The 15,133-nt window shown below is 44.5% G+C and overlaps 2 protein-coding genes across 6 annotated transcripts in view; both read left to right on the forward strand.

Annotated features, from left to right (window-relative positions):
* The window catches only part of LOC306937647 (nucleosome-remodeling factor subunit BPTF-like), a 38,104-nt gene extending 28,346 nt beyond the window's left edge, over nucleotides 1-9,758 (forward strand). For 4 of the 5 annotated variants that reach the window (XM_079521534.1, XM_079521535.1, XM_079521537.1 and 1 more), the window contains 10 exons: nucleotides 138-1,605; nucleotides 1,786-3,467; nucleotides 3,565-3,647; nucleotides 3,761-3,998; nucleotides 4,627-5,165; nucleotides 5,913-6,140; nucleotides 6,498-6,690; nucleotides 6,810-6,894; nucleotides 7,116-7,302; nucleotides 8,015-9,758. In XM_079521534.1, the coding sequence (XP_079377660.1) occupies nucleotides 138-1,605; nucleotides 1,786-3,467; nucleotides 3,565-3,647; nucleotides 3,761-3,998; nucleotides 4,627-5,165; nucleotides 5,913-6,140; nucleotides 6,498-6,690; nucleotides 6,810-6,894; nucleotides 7,116-7,302; nucleotides 8,015-8,030 (4,719 nt within the window). In that variant the 3' untranslated portion in view covers nucleotides 8,031-9,758. The remainder of the gene's footprint in view (nucleotides 1-137; nucleotides 1,606-1,785; nucleotides 3,468-3,564; nucleotides 3,648-3,760; nucleotides 3,999-4,626; nucleotides 5,166-5,912; nucleotides 6,141-6,497; nucleotides 6,691-6,809; nucleotides 6,895-7,115; nucleotides 7,303-8,014) is intronic. The other variant, XM_079521536.1, reaches the window with a different exon arrangement.
* A 1,074-nt stretch (nucleotides 9,759-10,832) lies between these two features.
* Nucleotides 10,833-14,666, forward strand: kpna2 (karyopherin alpha 2 (RAG cohort 1, importin alpha 1)). Its single transcript, XM_079521468.1, has 11 exons — nucleotides 10,833-10,892; nucleotides 11,149-11,252; nucleotides 11,387-11,530; nucleotides 11,670-11,758; nucleotides 11,868-12,136; nucleotides 12,231-12,325; nucleotides 12,571-12,834; nucleotides 12,929-13,162; nucleotides 13,750-13,932; nucleotides 14,085-14,234; nucleotides 14,351-14,666. The coding sequence occupies exons 2-11, from the start codon at nucleotides 11,193-11,195 to the stop codon at nucleotides 14,444-14,446; spliced, it is 1,584 nt and encodes a 527-aa protein (XP_079377594.1). The 5' UTR covers nucleotides 10,833-10,892; nucleotides 11,149-11,192; the 3' UTR covers nucleotides 14,447-14,666.
* The last annotated feature ends 467 nt before the right edge of the window (nucleotides 14,667-15,133 follow it).

A 15,133-nucleotide genomic window follows, 5' to 3' on the forward strand; every position in this document is an offset into this window, starting at 1 on the left:
TAAAACCTTTGTCCTTCCATCGCCCAGAGCGTGTAGATCAGTGATAGATTAAATCTGCGAACCCAGATTCCATTGTTGCAACTCTATACGGTTTCAGTTCTTGTAGAAAGTAAATATTTGTGTGTCTATTTTTCCAGGGTGGGAGCCCCGGCCTGACCGTGGTAATCCAGGGTCAGGGCCAGACCCAGGGCCAGCTGCAGCTTCTCCCCCAGGGGGTAACATGCATCCCTGGTCCTGGTCAGCAACTGATGCAGGCAGCCATGCCCAATGGCCTTGTCCAGCGTTTCCTCTTCACCGCCGTGGCCCCTACCTCCACAGCCTCATTGCCAGCATCTACCACTACCGCAGCAATATCTACATCAGCTGTGGCTGGCCAAGTCCCAACACCATCCTCATCCCTGGCGCAGACCCAAGTTGCATCTCCTGTGCCTGTATCGGCACAAGTTGCAGCCAGACAGCCCACCCAAATGCAAATGTCTTTCCCTATCCCAGCCATAGCACCATCACAACCTCAAATTGCAGCCCCTGTGCCCTCTCCAGTACAAGTGGCGACCCCAGCCATTCCTCAAACACAAGTATTTGCCCCAGCCGGTGCACAAAAACAAGTTATTGCTCCATTTATGGCCCCAACACAAATTTCTGCCCAAACCCCAACTTATGCTCCTACACACAACCAAGTTGTTTCTCCTGCTATGGTCCCAATGCAAATGTCTGCCCAAACCACAGCCTCAGTCCCTCCTGCTATGGTCCCAACACACTTTTCTGCCCAAACCACAGCCTCAATCCCTCCTGCTATGGTCCCAACACGAATGTCTGCCCAAACCACAGCCTCAGTCCCTGCACACTACCAAGTTCATTCTCCTGCTATGGTTCCAACACACTTTTCTGCCCAAACCACAGCTCCAGTACCTCCTGCTATGGTCCCAACGCAAATGTATGCCCAAACCACAGCCCCTGCACACAACCATGTTGTGTCTCCAGCTATGGTCCCAACACAAGTTTATGCTCAACCCCTGGCTTCAGCTTATGCAAGAAGCCAAGTTGTTGCTCCGTTCATTGCCCCAACACAAATCTCTGCCCAAATTCCACCTCCAGCCCCTGTACAAAACCAAGTTGTTGCTCCCTTTGTTTACCCAACGCCAATCTCTGCCCAAACCCCAGCTTCAGCCCCTGCACAAACCCAAACTGTGGCATCGGTGCGTGCTCCAACCCTGGCCCAAATGCATGTCTTTACGCCTGCTCGTGCCCCGGCCTCAGCCCCTGCACAAATGCAGGTTCAAACTTCTGCATCTATTTTAGCCCCAGCAGCAGTCGTCGTACCTTCCCAAGTTGTTTCCACAATAGCTGCAGCACCCTCCTTCCAAATGCCTGTCTCTGTCCCTGTGTCTGTCACTCTACCTGTCCTGGCCCCACTCCCGTCCCCAGTGCGCTCTCCAATCATTGCATCTGCTGTCACCATGTCCCCAGCCCAAATCGCTGTCCCATCTCCAACCAAAGTCCCAACCCAAATTCCCCTTGCACCTCCTTTCACTGTCCATGCAACAAAATGGGCAGCTGCTTCCGTTACAGCGGTAACAGCCACTTCCACAACACCTTCAGTGCCAGGTAAGAGATGAAACACACCAAGCAACAATATAAAGCTTTGATATTACCAAACCTGTGGACAATGTTATTTTATGAATCGGGGCCTATCCCCACTACACACGCAGATTTGTTTTCCTGTAAGGACCATGCATGTCACTGTATTAGAGCTTCATTTGTTCTTCCTTTTCTGTCTTCCTGTAGCTCTGATAGAGCGGAGAGCAGCTGAGCCTCAGTTTTGGACTCCTGCATCATCTCAGTCCCAGGCTCCAGTCCAGCTAGGTCAACAGGCTGCAGCTCCCTTCCAACCACCTGCCATGGCACCGCCATCTATCCCTGCCCCTGCATACTCCGCTACCTCTGCTCTCACCCCTGTATCTGCTCTTGCCCTCGCCTCCGCACCAGTTTACACACCGCTTGTTCCAACAACACAAGCACCACTTCTCTCCCAGCACTCTGCAAGTGTATCCTTGCCGCAGGTATCCCAAATGTCAGCCTCACCCATGCAGGTTCATATGAAGGCTCTACCTGTTGCTTCTGTTGTTACTCAAACTGCAGTGAGACCCACCCAGCCTCAGCTCCAAGCCCAGTATCAGGCTCAGACTCAACTTCAACCCCTGCCTCAAGCCCATATCCGGGCACCGATTCAGGTCCAGTCCCACATACAGGCCCAGCAATTGTCACATGTCCAGCCCCATGTCCAGGCCCAAGTGCAGACCCAAGTTCACCCCCAAGTTAGAGTGCAATTTCAGCCACGGGCACAAATTCAGGCTCAGCAACCTACCCAAGTCCAAGCTCAGGGCCTGGCTCAACTTCAAACTCAGGCTCAGTTTCAGTCTCAAACTCAAACCGTGCCCCAGGCCCAACTACAGTCCAGAGTTCAGCCTCAGTACCATCCCCATGTACAAGTCCAGTTTCAGCCACAGTCCCAAATCCAGACTCAGGCTCAACAGCAGGCCCAGCTCCAATCGCCAGTCCAGGTTCAAGCACAGCCTCAGGTGCAGTCTCAGGCCCAAACTCAGCTCCAACCCCAGTCACAGGTTCAAGCCCAGCATCATCCCCAGGTGCAAGTTCAGTTTCAGCAACAGTCCCAAATCCAACCACAGCAACAGCCCCAAGTTCAAACTCAGCTCCAAACACCGACCCAGGTCCAAGTTCACTTCCAACAGCAGGCCCAGGTCCGCCCTCAGATGGGTCAACATCAGCAGATTCAGGTCCAAGCCCAACCCCAGTTACAAGCCAAACTGCAAGTCCAGTTCCAGCCACCTAACCAAACCCAGCTCCAGGCACAGTCCCAGCTGCAGACACAGCCCCAGCTGCAGGCACAGCCCCAACTCCAGACTCAAACCCAACTCCAGGCTCATCCCCAGCTTCAGGTCCAGCCCCAGCTTCAAGCCCAGCCTCAGCTTCAGGTCCAGTCCCCAATCAGGCATCAGCTGATCACGGTTCCGGGTCTCCAGCAGCCTGTCCAGTTCCTCTCTGCCCTCCCACCGCACGTTGCGGCCCAAATCCAAGCTCAGATCCAGGCCCAGGCACAGCAGCAGGGTGGTGCTGTTCCCCAGCAGATAAGGCTGCAGTTGCCGATTCAGATCCAGCAGCCAGGTGGACAGGTGCAGACGCATCAAATCCAGAACATGGTGACGATCCAGGCACCAGCCAGTGTCCAGGAGCAGCTACAGAGGATGCAGCAGCAACAGCAGCAGCAGCAGCAGCAACAACAGCAGCAGCAGCAACAACAGCAGCAACAACAGCAGCAGCAACAACAGCAGCAACAGCAGCAGCAACAACAACAACAAATGCCCCAGCCACAGAAGAAGAGGAAACAGGAATTTAAGAGGGAACCGAAGGAGCATAGCATCAGCCCTGGTGACGGCGTCCAAAAACAGGTGGGCCTTGAAAAGCTTCAGTAACGTGATCCTCACCTGTGTCATGGAACAGCAATTTTTCATAAACTAAAAGCCTATTTATTTATTTTGTTATCAGGTGTCAGGGAGGCAGAACACCTCATCGGAGCAAGTTAAACAGAGAAAGAGTCAGGCTGCAGCGGAGCGAGAGGAGAACCAGAGGTCTGACACTCCTGCAAGTTATATTTTAGTTAGTAAATTGTATCTTCACAGGTAAAACAAAGCACCAATTAACTGCCATTGCCTGATCCCTGTCCCCTCTTCTCTGCAACCAGGATGATCGTGTGCAACCAGGTGTTGAAGTTCATACTAGACAAGATCGAGAAGGACGAGAAGCAGGCGGAGAAGCAGGCGGCCAAGAAGCGGAAGAAGGAGGAGGTGGTGGAGCAGAAGCGCTCCAAGCAGAACGCCACCAAGCTGACGGCACTGCTCTACAAGCACAAGGAACAGCTCAAGGCCGAGATTCTGAAGAAGAGGGCGCTACTTGACAAGGAGCTGCAGCTACAAGTGCAGGTCAGTGAAGAATATTGTGTGCTGGATACTACAATGACAAAAACAAAGCATGGTTAAATTAAAGGAGTAGTTTACCCCCACAAAGTACTTATTTTCTAGCAATTACACACCCAAAGTGCAATTCGCATTCCTAAGCCAATAGACCGGGACAGTGATCGGGACCAAGAGAAAGAGAGACACAGGGAAAGAGACAGACACAGAGAGGACAAAGACAGGAATTTCTCATCTTTCAAAAAGCGATGTCCACTACCTCAAAAGAGCCTTGAATTCATGGAATGCTTGTCGCATTTCTAACGATCCTAAGCCAATAATTTTATGACCGGGTCATCGGTCATCAAATTATTGACTTATGCGACCAGAATATATATATATATATATATATATATATATCCATGAATTCAAGGCTTCATGGGGTGTGTAATTGATAGAAAATAAGTCATTCTTTGGGTGAACTACTACTTTAATACATCATGTCTGATTCCCAAACCAATCATAAATAAAGCCCTACTGCCCTAGTCTAAATATTTCAATCTTTTATTAAAAACCATTCAGACTATATTAAATGTGACTTTCTGGAACATTTCAACACCCTGTCGTGTGTTCTTTCACCTGACACTTTGCGTCCCAGGAGGAGCTGAGGAGGGACATCGCCAAACTGCAGAAGGAAAAGGAGAAGGCCCGGGCAGCTATCGCCCAAGCAGCTGCTGCCACAGCCTCCGCCGCCAAGGTGGCATCTCACCCCTCCCACTCTACCCATTCCTCTCACTCCACCCACTCCTCTCACTCCACCCACACGGTGACCTCGCCCACTTCCGCCTCGTCTTCCTCCTCCTCCCACAAGCGAAAGAGGGAGGACGAGAGGGCGGACAAAGAAAGACACCGCGACAAGCATCGGGACAAGGACAAGAAGCGGGACCGCGATAGGGACAAGGACCGGGACAAACACAGGGACAGAGACCGGGACCGAGAGAAAGAAAGACACAGGGAACGAGACAGACACAGAGAGGACAAAGACAGAGACGGGGATAATAAGACCCAAGAAAAGGAGGAGGATTCTTCCCCTTCCAAACACAAGAAGAAGAAGGCGCCGATGTCCACTACCTCAAAGGATCACAAGAAGGACACCAAGCTGTACTGCATCTGCAAGACGGCTTATGATGAGTCTAAGTAAGACCAAGCATATTACACTTGACCACCTCCCTACACACATTGTTTTAAACATTTTCACAAAACACAAATTAAATTATGTCAGCAGCTTATTGGGTTTTGCCAGTTCCAGATGCAAGTTAGAGGTCTCACAGGTCCAAAATTGCAGACCCGACCCTAATGGACGCGGGAAACTTGTTCCCAATTGTATTTTAAATGAACCCTAACCCTAATGGACCTGTGAAATTCATTCAGGGATCCGATTAGTTTCACGATATTACAGAACCACCACGGTGCATATCTGAGAGGACACTAGGAGAGGTCAGAGACACAGGATCTGAGACAGGTCAGGTATTAAAACTGTATGTTAAATGAATATTTGCTGTAGCTTACATTGTGTATATTAATCGTTTTTTTGCTTGCCTGTGGTGATCAATAGACTATTGCATAATTGGCAATTACTGTGCATCTTTCCTCAATTCTGACACAACTTACTCAACAATTCATGCGTTTCTCTACTGACCAGCGCTGGTCACGGGTCTTTACGGATATTACCCCAGACCCATTAAAAGATAAACCATGCATCTCAGTTATTATTTCCGTTCAGGTGAAGACTTTTTAATACAGTGACACAATATTCACTAAATCAGAACCTTTTATGGTTCTTTAGCTGACGATGTTTAACCAACTTTCAGGGATTACGCCACAATGGTTGAAAAGCCCCTCGACCTAGGGGCAGTGAACTGAAAACCCTTTATTTTCTCTCAGGTTCTACATTGGTTGCGACTTGTGTTCCAACTGGTTCCATGGGGCATGCGTTGGCATCACCGAGAAGGAGGCAAAGAAGTTGGAGGATTTTGTGTGCAGCGACTGCAAACGTGGCCAGGAGGGAGGGGGCCAGGAGGGAGGGAGCAACGAGGAGGGAGAGAGCAAGGAGGAGGGAGAGAGCAAGGAGGAGCTGTATTGCATCTGCCGGACGCCATACGACGAATCCCAGTACGGCTAATCGCACTGTATAACTAAAGCTGTTGAAAATAAAAATGTTACATTGAAATAAAGTAGGAAAATGCTTATGAAATGCTTAGAATTGATGTTATTTTTTTGGCCGTACATCAAGTACAAGTCAGATATTCTGGTTACAGTATGTCTAGAATTCCCTGCCAGTAAAAAGATTGATTACATTTCATTGAAGTAGCAACTGCCAGAATTTCACATTTGATGTATTGAATCTATCAAAATATATACCCCTGATGATATTAAACACACAAATTGAAATATCTTTAGTTGTTTACTTTCCAATATAATGCATTCCTTATGTTTATGCAAGCTTTGCCCATCACCCTTCCCCCCCAGGTTCTATATTGGCTGCGATCGCTGTCAGAATTGGTACCATGGACGCTGTGTTGGCATCCTGCAGAGCGAAGCGAACCACATAGACCTATATGTGTGTCCACAGTGTCAGTCCACTGAGGATGCCATGACGGTCCTCACGCCGCTCACCGACAAAGACTACGAAGGCTTGAAGAGAATACTGCGCTCATTACAGGTACAGCTATTATGGGCATCTGCCCTGCTGTATCAATGCTCAATTTGCACTTCCTGTCAGGTGGCGTCCATTCTCGGAATTCTTCTGGCTAACAATCTCTGATTTGTGATTTTTGGTAGACTCACAAAATGGCTTGGCCTTTCCTTGAGCCTGTGGATCCCAATGATGCACCTGATTATTATCGCGTGATCAAGGAACCGATGGGTAAGTCAAATCCTCAATTTGTTCACTCTTAGGGTTACAAATGGATAAATGAACACTGAGGGGGTTACTCTGTAAGTGTCTGCTTAGAAAAATGTCATGGCTTTGATTATCAACAAAAAAAGCATTTATTTTGTACACATTGCTTGATTAATTGATCTTAGTCACACACAGGACATGTCATGAGGACGTTTATAAAATAAATTACTTCATTTCCCTTGTAGACTTTTCCACCATGGATGGCCGATTGCAAAAGCGGCATTATCACAAGCTTACGGAGTGTGTGGCAGACGTGACCAAAATCTTCGACAACTGCCGCTATTACAACCCCAACGACTCGCCTTTCTTTCAGTGTGCTGAAGTCCTTGAAGGTTTTTTTGTACAGAAGCTTAAAGGTTTCAAAGCAAGCAGGTAAGGTTAAATGCTCCCTCAGTGTCTCCAGCCGCCACTCTGTTCTTTCATACTTGTATCTTTGTCTGCTAGAAGGTTATGGCTGTGGTCTACCTCTGTTGATTCAGTCAATGGCTCAAATACCTCAAAATCCAAGGCAACCTCCCATTTCGGCTCCATTTCTAAAAGGTAGAAATGTTCAGTACCTAGGGCTGTCTCTTTATGACATTACACGTTTTTGTTCTGTAACCCCCTTCAAACAAGGGTTCCCAATAGCAGCATTCCATTTAGGTGTTGAGGTCAAATGAAGCTACCTTGACTATATGTAAGGCTGACCTGTGTCAGTTTCTCACCTGTTGAGACCCTCATACTGTATGACTTTTGCAATGAATCTCAGATTTTACATTTATAACCTATCTGACATTCACATTTCACATGATGCATGTTTATAGTAGCAGTATATGCCTGAGCCATTTGGTTTTAGTGTGCTGTAGCAGTAGACCAGTCCTGGTACTGTATGCAATCTCTCAGAAGTGCATGTAGCTTGAGGGTTGCTGAGCCTTGCTGAAGTTTGCCGAACTGTAGGCATTTCCACATTATCATAGCTTTCGGCAGAACTTTGACCACAAGTGCCCCCTTGCATTTGTGTCATGTATCACCTTGCATTTGTGCTTGTTCACCTGTGCTGCATGCCTTTTCATTTATGCCATCCCTCATTCTCTCTTTCTTCCAGATTGTCAGATTCATAAGTCGACCGTTGTAGCTGGAGTCTGAGCTGGTTGCTGGGGTCTCTAGTAATGAAAATCATGGAGGCCTGCTATTTCCATGAACAGCATAAAATGTCTGAATATTTAAGACAAAACAAAACACACACATGCACACACATGCAAATGTGAAACAAAGGAACAAATTGTGAAATTTGAAGTGGTAAGATTCTAGCAATTGGTGACTTCAGGGATGATCACAGAATGGCAGCCATGTTGACATACGTGTACGAAGGAATCAATCATCCAACTAATTTGTTAACTGCATTGAGTAAGCCATTCCAAAAAACGAGAGCCTTTGTTTTTGAGAAAGATGCAGTTTTAGATCTTAATTATTTATTTTTCTAATGTAATTTTCCATTGGACTCTTCTTGACCAAATACTATATTTTATCATAGAATATTTAGTACATGTTTTGTGTTTAATTCACTTTGGCCTATGTCTAAACTTTGTTTTAGACAGTTCTGTTAATATGCAGGTCATTTTAATACTATAGATGTCACTAGGGGGTAACCAACCAATTACTGTAGAAGTTGATCTTTTAAGTCAAAAAAGGAATTTTGTGTGTGAGAGAAATTATGTATTTGCTATGGACCTCAACTCCACCCTATTCCTCTCTTTAAAACATTTCTTGGGTACATTATGTGCAGTAACATATTTGTGAAGGATACTCTTCAATAATAATGGCATTCCCTGTACATTGCCCCAACATGGCTGCAGTATACTATCCTCACTGACCCCTTCGCATCCATTTTTTGTGTTTCCACTTTGTTCATTTGTTATGAGATTCACAGTTTTTGACTGAATACTACATACGAAATAAATGGGTTCTCAACTGTTCCCTCTCTCCACATTCTGTAGGTCTCATAACAACAAGCTACAGTCTTCTTCAGCCTCTTAGAATGCACCACACATTGCGCAAAACAAAAACGCACTCGCCAAGAACGCGGGTTTAATGAACAGTAAATCTGTGGCGGACTCTGCCCCCTCCTGTGCTTTGGAACTGCTCCTCTCCTTCCATCAACACACTACTAAAAGAAGGCTGCCAGTCCGAGCAGCGCTGCTGCTTCCATGCAAACTGTAAAGCAGTGCTATCCTCTGGCGAGCTCTGCACCAGGGACATCTTGGGCCTGTTTTATTGGCACTTGGACTGTCACAGGGAGTGTGAATAATAAAGGCATTTCAGAGGAAAGTTTACCTCGGAGAAAAGACTCATAAAGCTTTCACATTTCCATGTACTTTTTTGCTTTTATATGTCATTCACTTCTTTGCCTGTGGAGAAGTACTTAGGCCATTGTTGTGGCCGTCATGTCCAACGGAGAAGGCTCATTTCAATACTGAAATACTTTTGCTGAGTTTTACTGAGCACAGTGTATTGAGGTTTTGTGTCCAGAATCGGATTTCACAGTAACTACTACCGCCCCCCCACCCTCCCATTTTTCATCTCATTTATTTTATCTGAGGCATGAAAGACTATCAAAGTCTACTAAATGTCTGGACAGCAATTGTCAGTTTTGGTCAAGTTTCTATAGCCTACTGCAAGTAATAAGCTAATAATTGGTTTGCTCTGCAGTAGTGATGGAAGGATTTAAATAACTATTTGAAGGTGTCCTGCCCTGTTTGTAAAAAATTGTCAAATTTTGACTTTTCTTTTTTTGTATTACAGCTGAAGAAATATTGATGTATATGAAACATAATAAATGGGAAAGTCTGCTTTCTTTCTCTTTAATCAGCATCTGGAACATGGATTAAGCTATCAGTCCAGTTGACCTATGAGAGTCCTTGAATAATTCCTTTAGGGAACCAACTGATATCTTTTTTTTTTCTTTTTTTACTTTTTAATAAATATATTTATTGATCACTTCAGAAGTTTCACCACAAAGAGTGCACATCAAATTTGTACAAATCTTTTGGTGTACATGAGCCAACATGCATACATTTTATAAAGGGATCCTCTTTCCAGACTTTTTCGACTACTGATCAATATGGTACCATAGTTGTATAGACAGGACAGTAATGGCACATTTCTAATGTGTTTCCTTCCCTTGAATAAGCATTTCAAATCTCTGCTGAATAATGCTGTTCACTAAAGATTTAAATGTGCATCTTGACTAAGTATAATGTAATATTTGGAAACTAAACAGTAAGTTCAATGCTGCTTAATGTTAAATGGAAAACTATTTCCTTTGACCCCATAGATTTGTCTGTTGAAAATACTGCATAATTTGGAGCATTCATTGAAAATTCCAATAACTCATCCAAATAAATCATAGATGAAATGTGTACATTTTGTTTAATGTGGATGAGAATTGAAGATTGTTAGAGGGCAACCAGACTATAATTGTTTGTTATTGCAATACAATACGAATTACATGTTTTATTTAGCCTATAGGCTACTATTTTTTTAAATATAAGAACGGGGAATAATGAATAAATCATAATCCACTATCTCCCCCATGCGTCTTTACTGCCATGTTCCAACTTCCTCTTGCCACAATCCAGTTAATGTAGCAGATAGACCAATCACAAGCAGTCGTTCAAATAAAACACTGACCCAGAATCAGTTCTTTGTAGTAATCTTCCACCCCTGTCTATGTTCCACCCCTAATACTCTATGGTTCCACCCCATACCACGCCTTTCCGATCTCGCGATGTTTTGTCGCTCTGACAGCACTTCCTGTGCATCCTGTGAGTTGTTCGAAAAGCCCAATGAATGGACGGCGTTGGATGCATCTGCTTGAACAGTCCAATCAGGACGCGTTGTAGAAGAAATTTAAAGGTCTGTACAGCATTTACTTTTTCAAAGTAGCCAGAATTAGCAACTCTCTGCAAGGGACAGTCAGCTTGGTGAGTACTTGGCGAGTATTCAATTTAACTCTAGGGAAATCATGAAATGTATTGTTCTTTACCTTTTCAGCTCAGAACATTGCGTTATTGACTTAAATCAGTTCCAATAATCAATTTGGGCTATATGATAAACGAATGTATCGACAATTGAATGTTTCGCATGGCATGTGGATTGCAATGTAAGTGGTAACGTTACCTAACGTTACTTGACCTGAGAACACGAAGTGTTGAAATGTGATCTTTATCTTGTGTTTAGATACAACATTAGAACACTGTTTCACTCTTCAACACGTTTGGGAAATGGAGAACGCAAGTCCTGCACGTCTGAATAAGTTCAAGAACAAGGGGAAGGATACCAATGTGAGTAGCGAATTGAACTGCAACCGTTTTAATCAAAACGAAGCTCCCTTATTCGACGTGTTTTGATTAAAAAGACGTTGCCATAGCGGTGTTTTGTTTCAAGTAACTTTACTGTGGGCCCACGTCAATTCCAGGAACTGAGACGCAGGAGAGTTGAAGTGAATGTTGAACTTCGCAAAGCCAAGAAAGACGACCAGATTTTCAAAAGAAGAAATGTGTCCACTCTTCCAGAAGATGAGGCAACTTCACCTCTTCAAGAGAGAGGCCAAAATTGTCAGGTATCTATTCTATTGATCTTATGAAGACTGATTTAAAAAAAGATATATATTTTAAATAACTATTTTCCTGGACTCTCAGATAAATTATTTCAATGAGTAGGCTGTTGCAACACATTGATCATTGTCTGACCAATTTCAGCTTGCCAGGCAGTGGACAGTTGATGAGATTGTCAATGAAATAAATGGCAATACCGTTGACGCTAAACTCCAGGCTACCCAAGCAGCAAGGTAATAAACATGGAGGTTGCATGCTGTGTACAGTGTAGCACACTGTATTTAAAAAAAGCCCTAATAACTCATTGCAATTCTATGCTTTTTATTTTCCTCCTGAATGCAGGAAGTTGCTGTCGCGTGAGAGACACCCTCCCATTGACTACATCATCAAAGCTGGTCTGATCCCCAAGTTTGTTGCGTTTCTGGGCCTGGAAGACTCTCCTCCCATCCAGTTTGAAGCTGCCTGGGCTCTGACCAACATCGCCTCTGGGACATCAGAGCAGACGGCTGCTGTCGTGGAGGGAGGAGCCATTCCTGCTTTCATTAACCTTGTCGGCTCCCCCCACCCTCACATTAGTGAGCAGGCTGTCTGGGCCCTTGGAAACATTGCTGGTAATTACTTGGAATGTTTTCTTCAGTTTTATTTGTTCCTTTTGTACCAATATCATCTATCAGTTGAGTTACTGTAAATATTCTTTTTACATAGGTGATGGATCAGCCCTCAGAGACAACGTCATTAAGCATGGAGCTCTGGAACCTCTGCTTAATCTTCTGGCAGTTCCTGAACTCTCTGTATTTACTGTAAGTAAGCAGTGTGTTTGTGTGTATACTATACACTGCAATTCCCAGCTATTTGATGAAGCCGGTGGCTTCATCAAATAGCTGGGAAAGCCACAGGATTTGCATTGCTGCTTTAAACTATTGCATTGCGTTTTGAAAATCCTCCCAAGTTTCTCCTAAATTGCATGAATTCCCCTTGGCTTGCCACTAGATGTCGCCCTAACACAATCCTTGCCACCACTTACTTACTCTTGATTTCTTTCCAGTCTGGCTACCTGAGAAATGTCACTTGGACGCTGTCGAACCTCTGCCGCAACAAGAACCCCTCCCCACCTATAGCAGCTATACAGCAGATCCTACCCACTATTGTTCGTCTCCTCCATCATGACGACAAGGAGGTGCTGGCTGATACCTGCTGGGCTGTGTCCTACCTGACTGATGGCTCCAATGACCGCATTGAGATGGTTGTCCAGACTTGTCTCATCCCACGCCTGGTACAGCTGCTTGGCTCTGGAGAGCTGTCTGTCGTGGTATGTACGAGAACTTAATTTCGATTCCGTGTACACTGTAGGCTTTGATAAAACCCAGGTTCTTGTATAACTCCCTCCCTTGTTCTGCCTCCAGACCCCCTCCCTGCGAGCAATTGGCAATATTGTGACCGGTACAGATGAGCAGACTCAGGCAGTGCTCGATGCTGGGGTCTTGCACATGTTCCCCCGGCTCCTGTCCCACCACAAGCCCAATGTCCAGAAGGAGGCGTCGTGGACCCTGTCAAACATCACAGCGGGAAGGGATGCCCAAATCCAGGAGGTCATCAATGCTGGCCTAGTCCCTCGCCTGATTGAAGTACTCAGTAAGGTAAGGAAGTATAATGGTGTTCATTTTTAATCTCTTTCAACCTGGTGTCCTTATTTTTGGATGTCTTATGTGAACATTTTAACGACATTAAAAATCACACTCATGTGAAGTGAGGGGTGCTCTTATCATATATCACATTCCATGCTCGGCCAAATCATTTCCGTAGTACACACACAAAGCTGGGCAGGGTCGTCTACAAGCTCGCAACACATCATGATTCACTGCACTGTGAGCCTGAAGTGGTGTGGTATTTTCCAGAGTAATTTCAGATTCAATTTTATTTAAGTGTCAAAACACAAGTTGTCTCAAGACACTTTACATATAAAGCAGAAAACGTGTGTGTGTGTGTGTGTGTGTGTGTGTGTGTGTGTGTGTGTGTGTGTGTGTGTGTGTGTGTGTGTGTGTGTGTGTGTGCGCACACTATTAGATTTGTCCGTAAAATAATTTGTCTCCTAGGACCTAGATAAGTTAAATGATACCAGGCAGGCAGACCCAACATTTATTTTTTTTTGTAGTCCCTGTTCCTTTAAAACTGCTCTAATTATTAATTGCATTCAGTTTTGCTCATCTTGGACTTTTTTTTCCAGGGTGACTACAAGACCCAGAAAGAAGCTGTTTGGGCTATTACCAACTTCACCAGTGGGGGCACCGTTGAACAGGTGGTGTACCTTGTTCAAGCCAATGTGCTGGAGCCTCTCCTCAACCTGCTCTCCTCAAAGGACTGTAAAATTGTCCTTGTCATCTTGGATGCCATCACCAATATCTTCCTGGTATGCAGATTGGTGTTTTTGTTTTTAGATCTTCCCTGTGAATTTAGACGTGTATACCTTTGCCCTTTGAAGATGACTGAATTTAGTGCTTATTAACATTTTGTCTACCCTGGAGGAATTGCAGGAATAACGCAACTTGTTTCTTCCATTAGGCTGGAGAGAAGATTGGTGAACAGGAAAAGCTCTGCCTGATGATTGAAGAATGTGGTGGACTTGACAGGATTGAGGCTCTGCAGTCCCATGAGAACGAGCTGGTCTACAAAGCTTCTCTCAACCTGATCGAAAAATATTTCTCTGGAGAGGTATGTATATCTGGCTTCTTCTGCAATAATTGTATAGCTCCCCCCCTCCCCTCCCCTCCGGCTAAATGTTGGAATTGCAAGTATTTTTCTGCATAATAAATGTATTTATTTTTCAGGAGGAGGTAGTTGAGTCTGTGGTCCCAGAAACAACAGCTGACGGTGAAGGCTATGCATTCCAGATGGGTGACAACCAAAGCACTTTCAATTTCTGAATACCTGTTTTCAACCTTTTTGTATTGTTCATCAATGCTACTGTTTGTCCCTTGTTTATGTGATTCATTCTTTTGTATGTGATTCATTCTTTTGTATGTTTATGTACATACTTTTTGGGGATTTTGTGTTTTACATGTGACTGTAAATAAAGTCTTGAGGACTATGGGCTTCACTTTTTGGGTGATGGTGTTAAATAAAGCAGACATTTGATACTGATAACTCATTGACTTGTTTAATTGGCTGTGAATTAAATATCTGGGTATAGGCAAGATATGTAATGTCTGCATTTATTAATATGAGAATGTTCAGGTTTTCATTAAGTTTAGCATGAAAACCTATCTTTAATGTAGGAAGTACATTTGTTTTTGTCAAATGGCTCTATTCGGATTGTACTCATTGAGTTTGTTCAGTAATGCTCTTCAGAATGCATGAATGTCTGATTCCAATCAGGTGAGAACTTGGGATACAGGATGAATTGAATCTTAACAAGCAATGATTACCAACGATAGTGTTTTTAAAGTTGTTAAATATCACTTATCCTACCTTAATGGAAGAAAAAAAAATGTATGGTAACGGGTGACTATAAACTGCAGTGTTTCTGCTTTCAAAATAAGCTGTGTGTGTGTAGCAGGGTTGTGTTTGTATATAAATGTGCTATGCAACCTTCAAATCTACTTAAAGTTGTC

The sequence above is a fragment of the Electrona antarctica genome (genome assembly GCF_951216825.1).
Source record: "Electrona antarctica genome assembly, chromosome: 14".
Taxonomy (NCBI): Eukaryota; Metazoa; Chordata; class Actinopteri; order Myctophiformes; family Myctophidae; genus Electrona; species Electrona antarctica.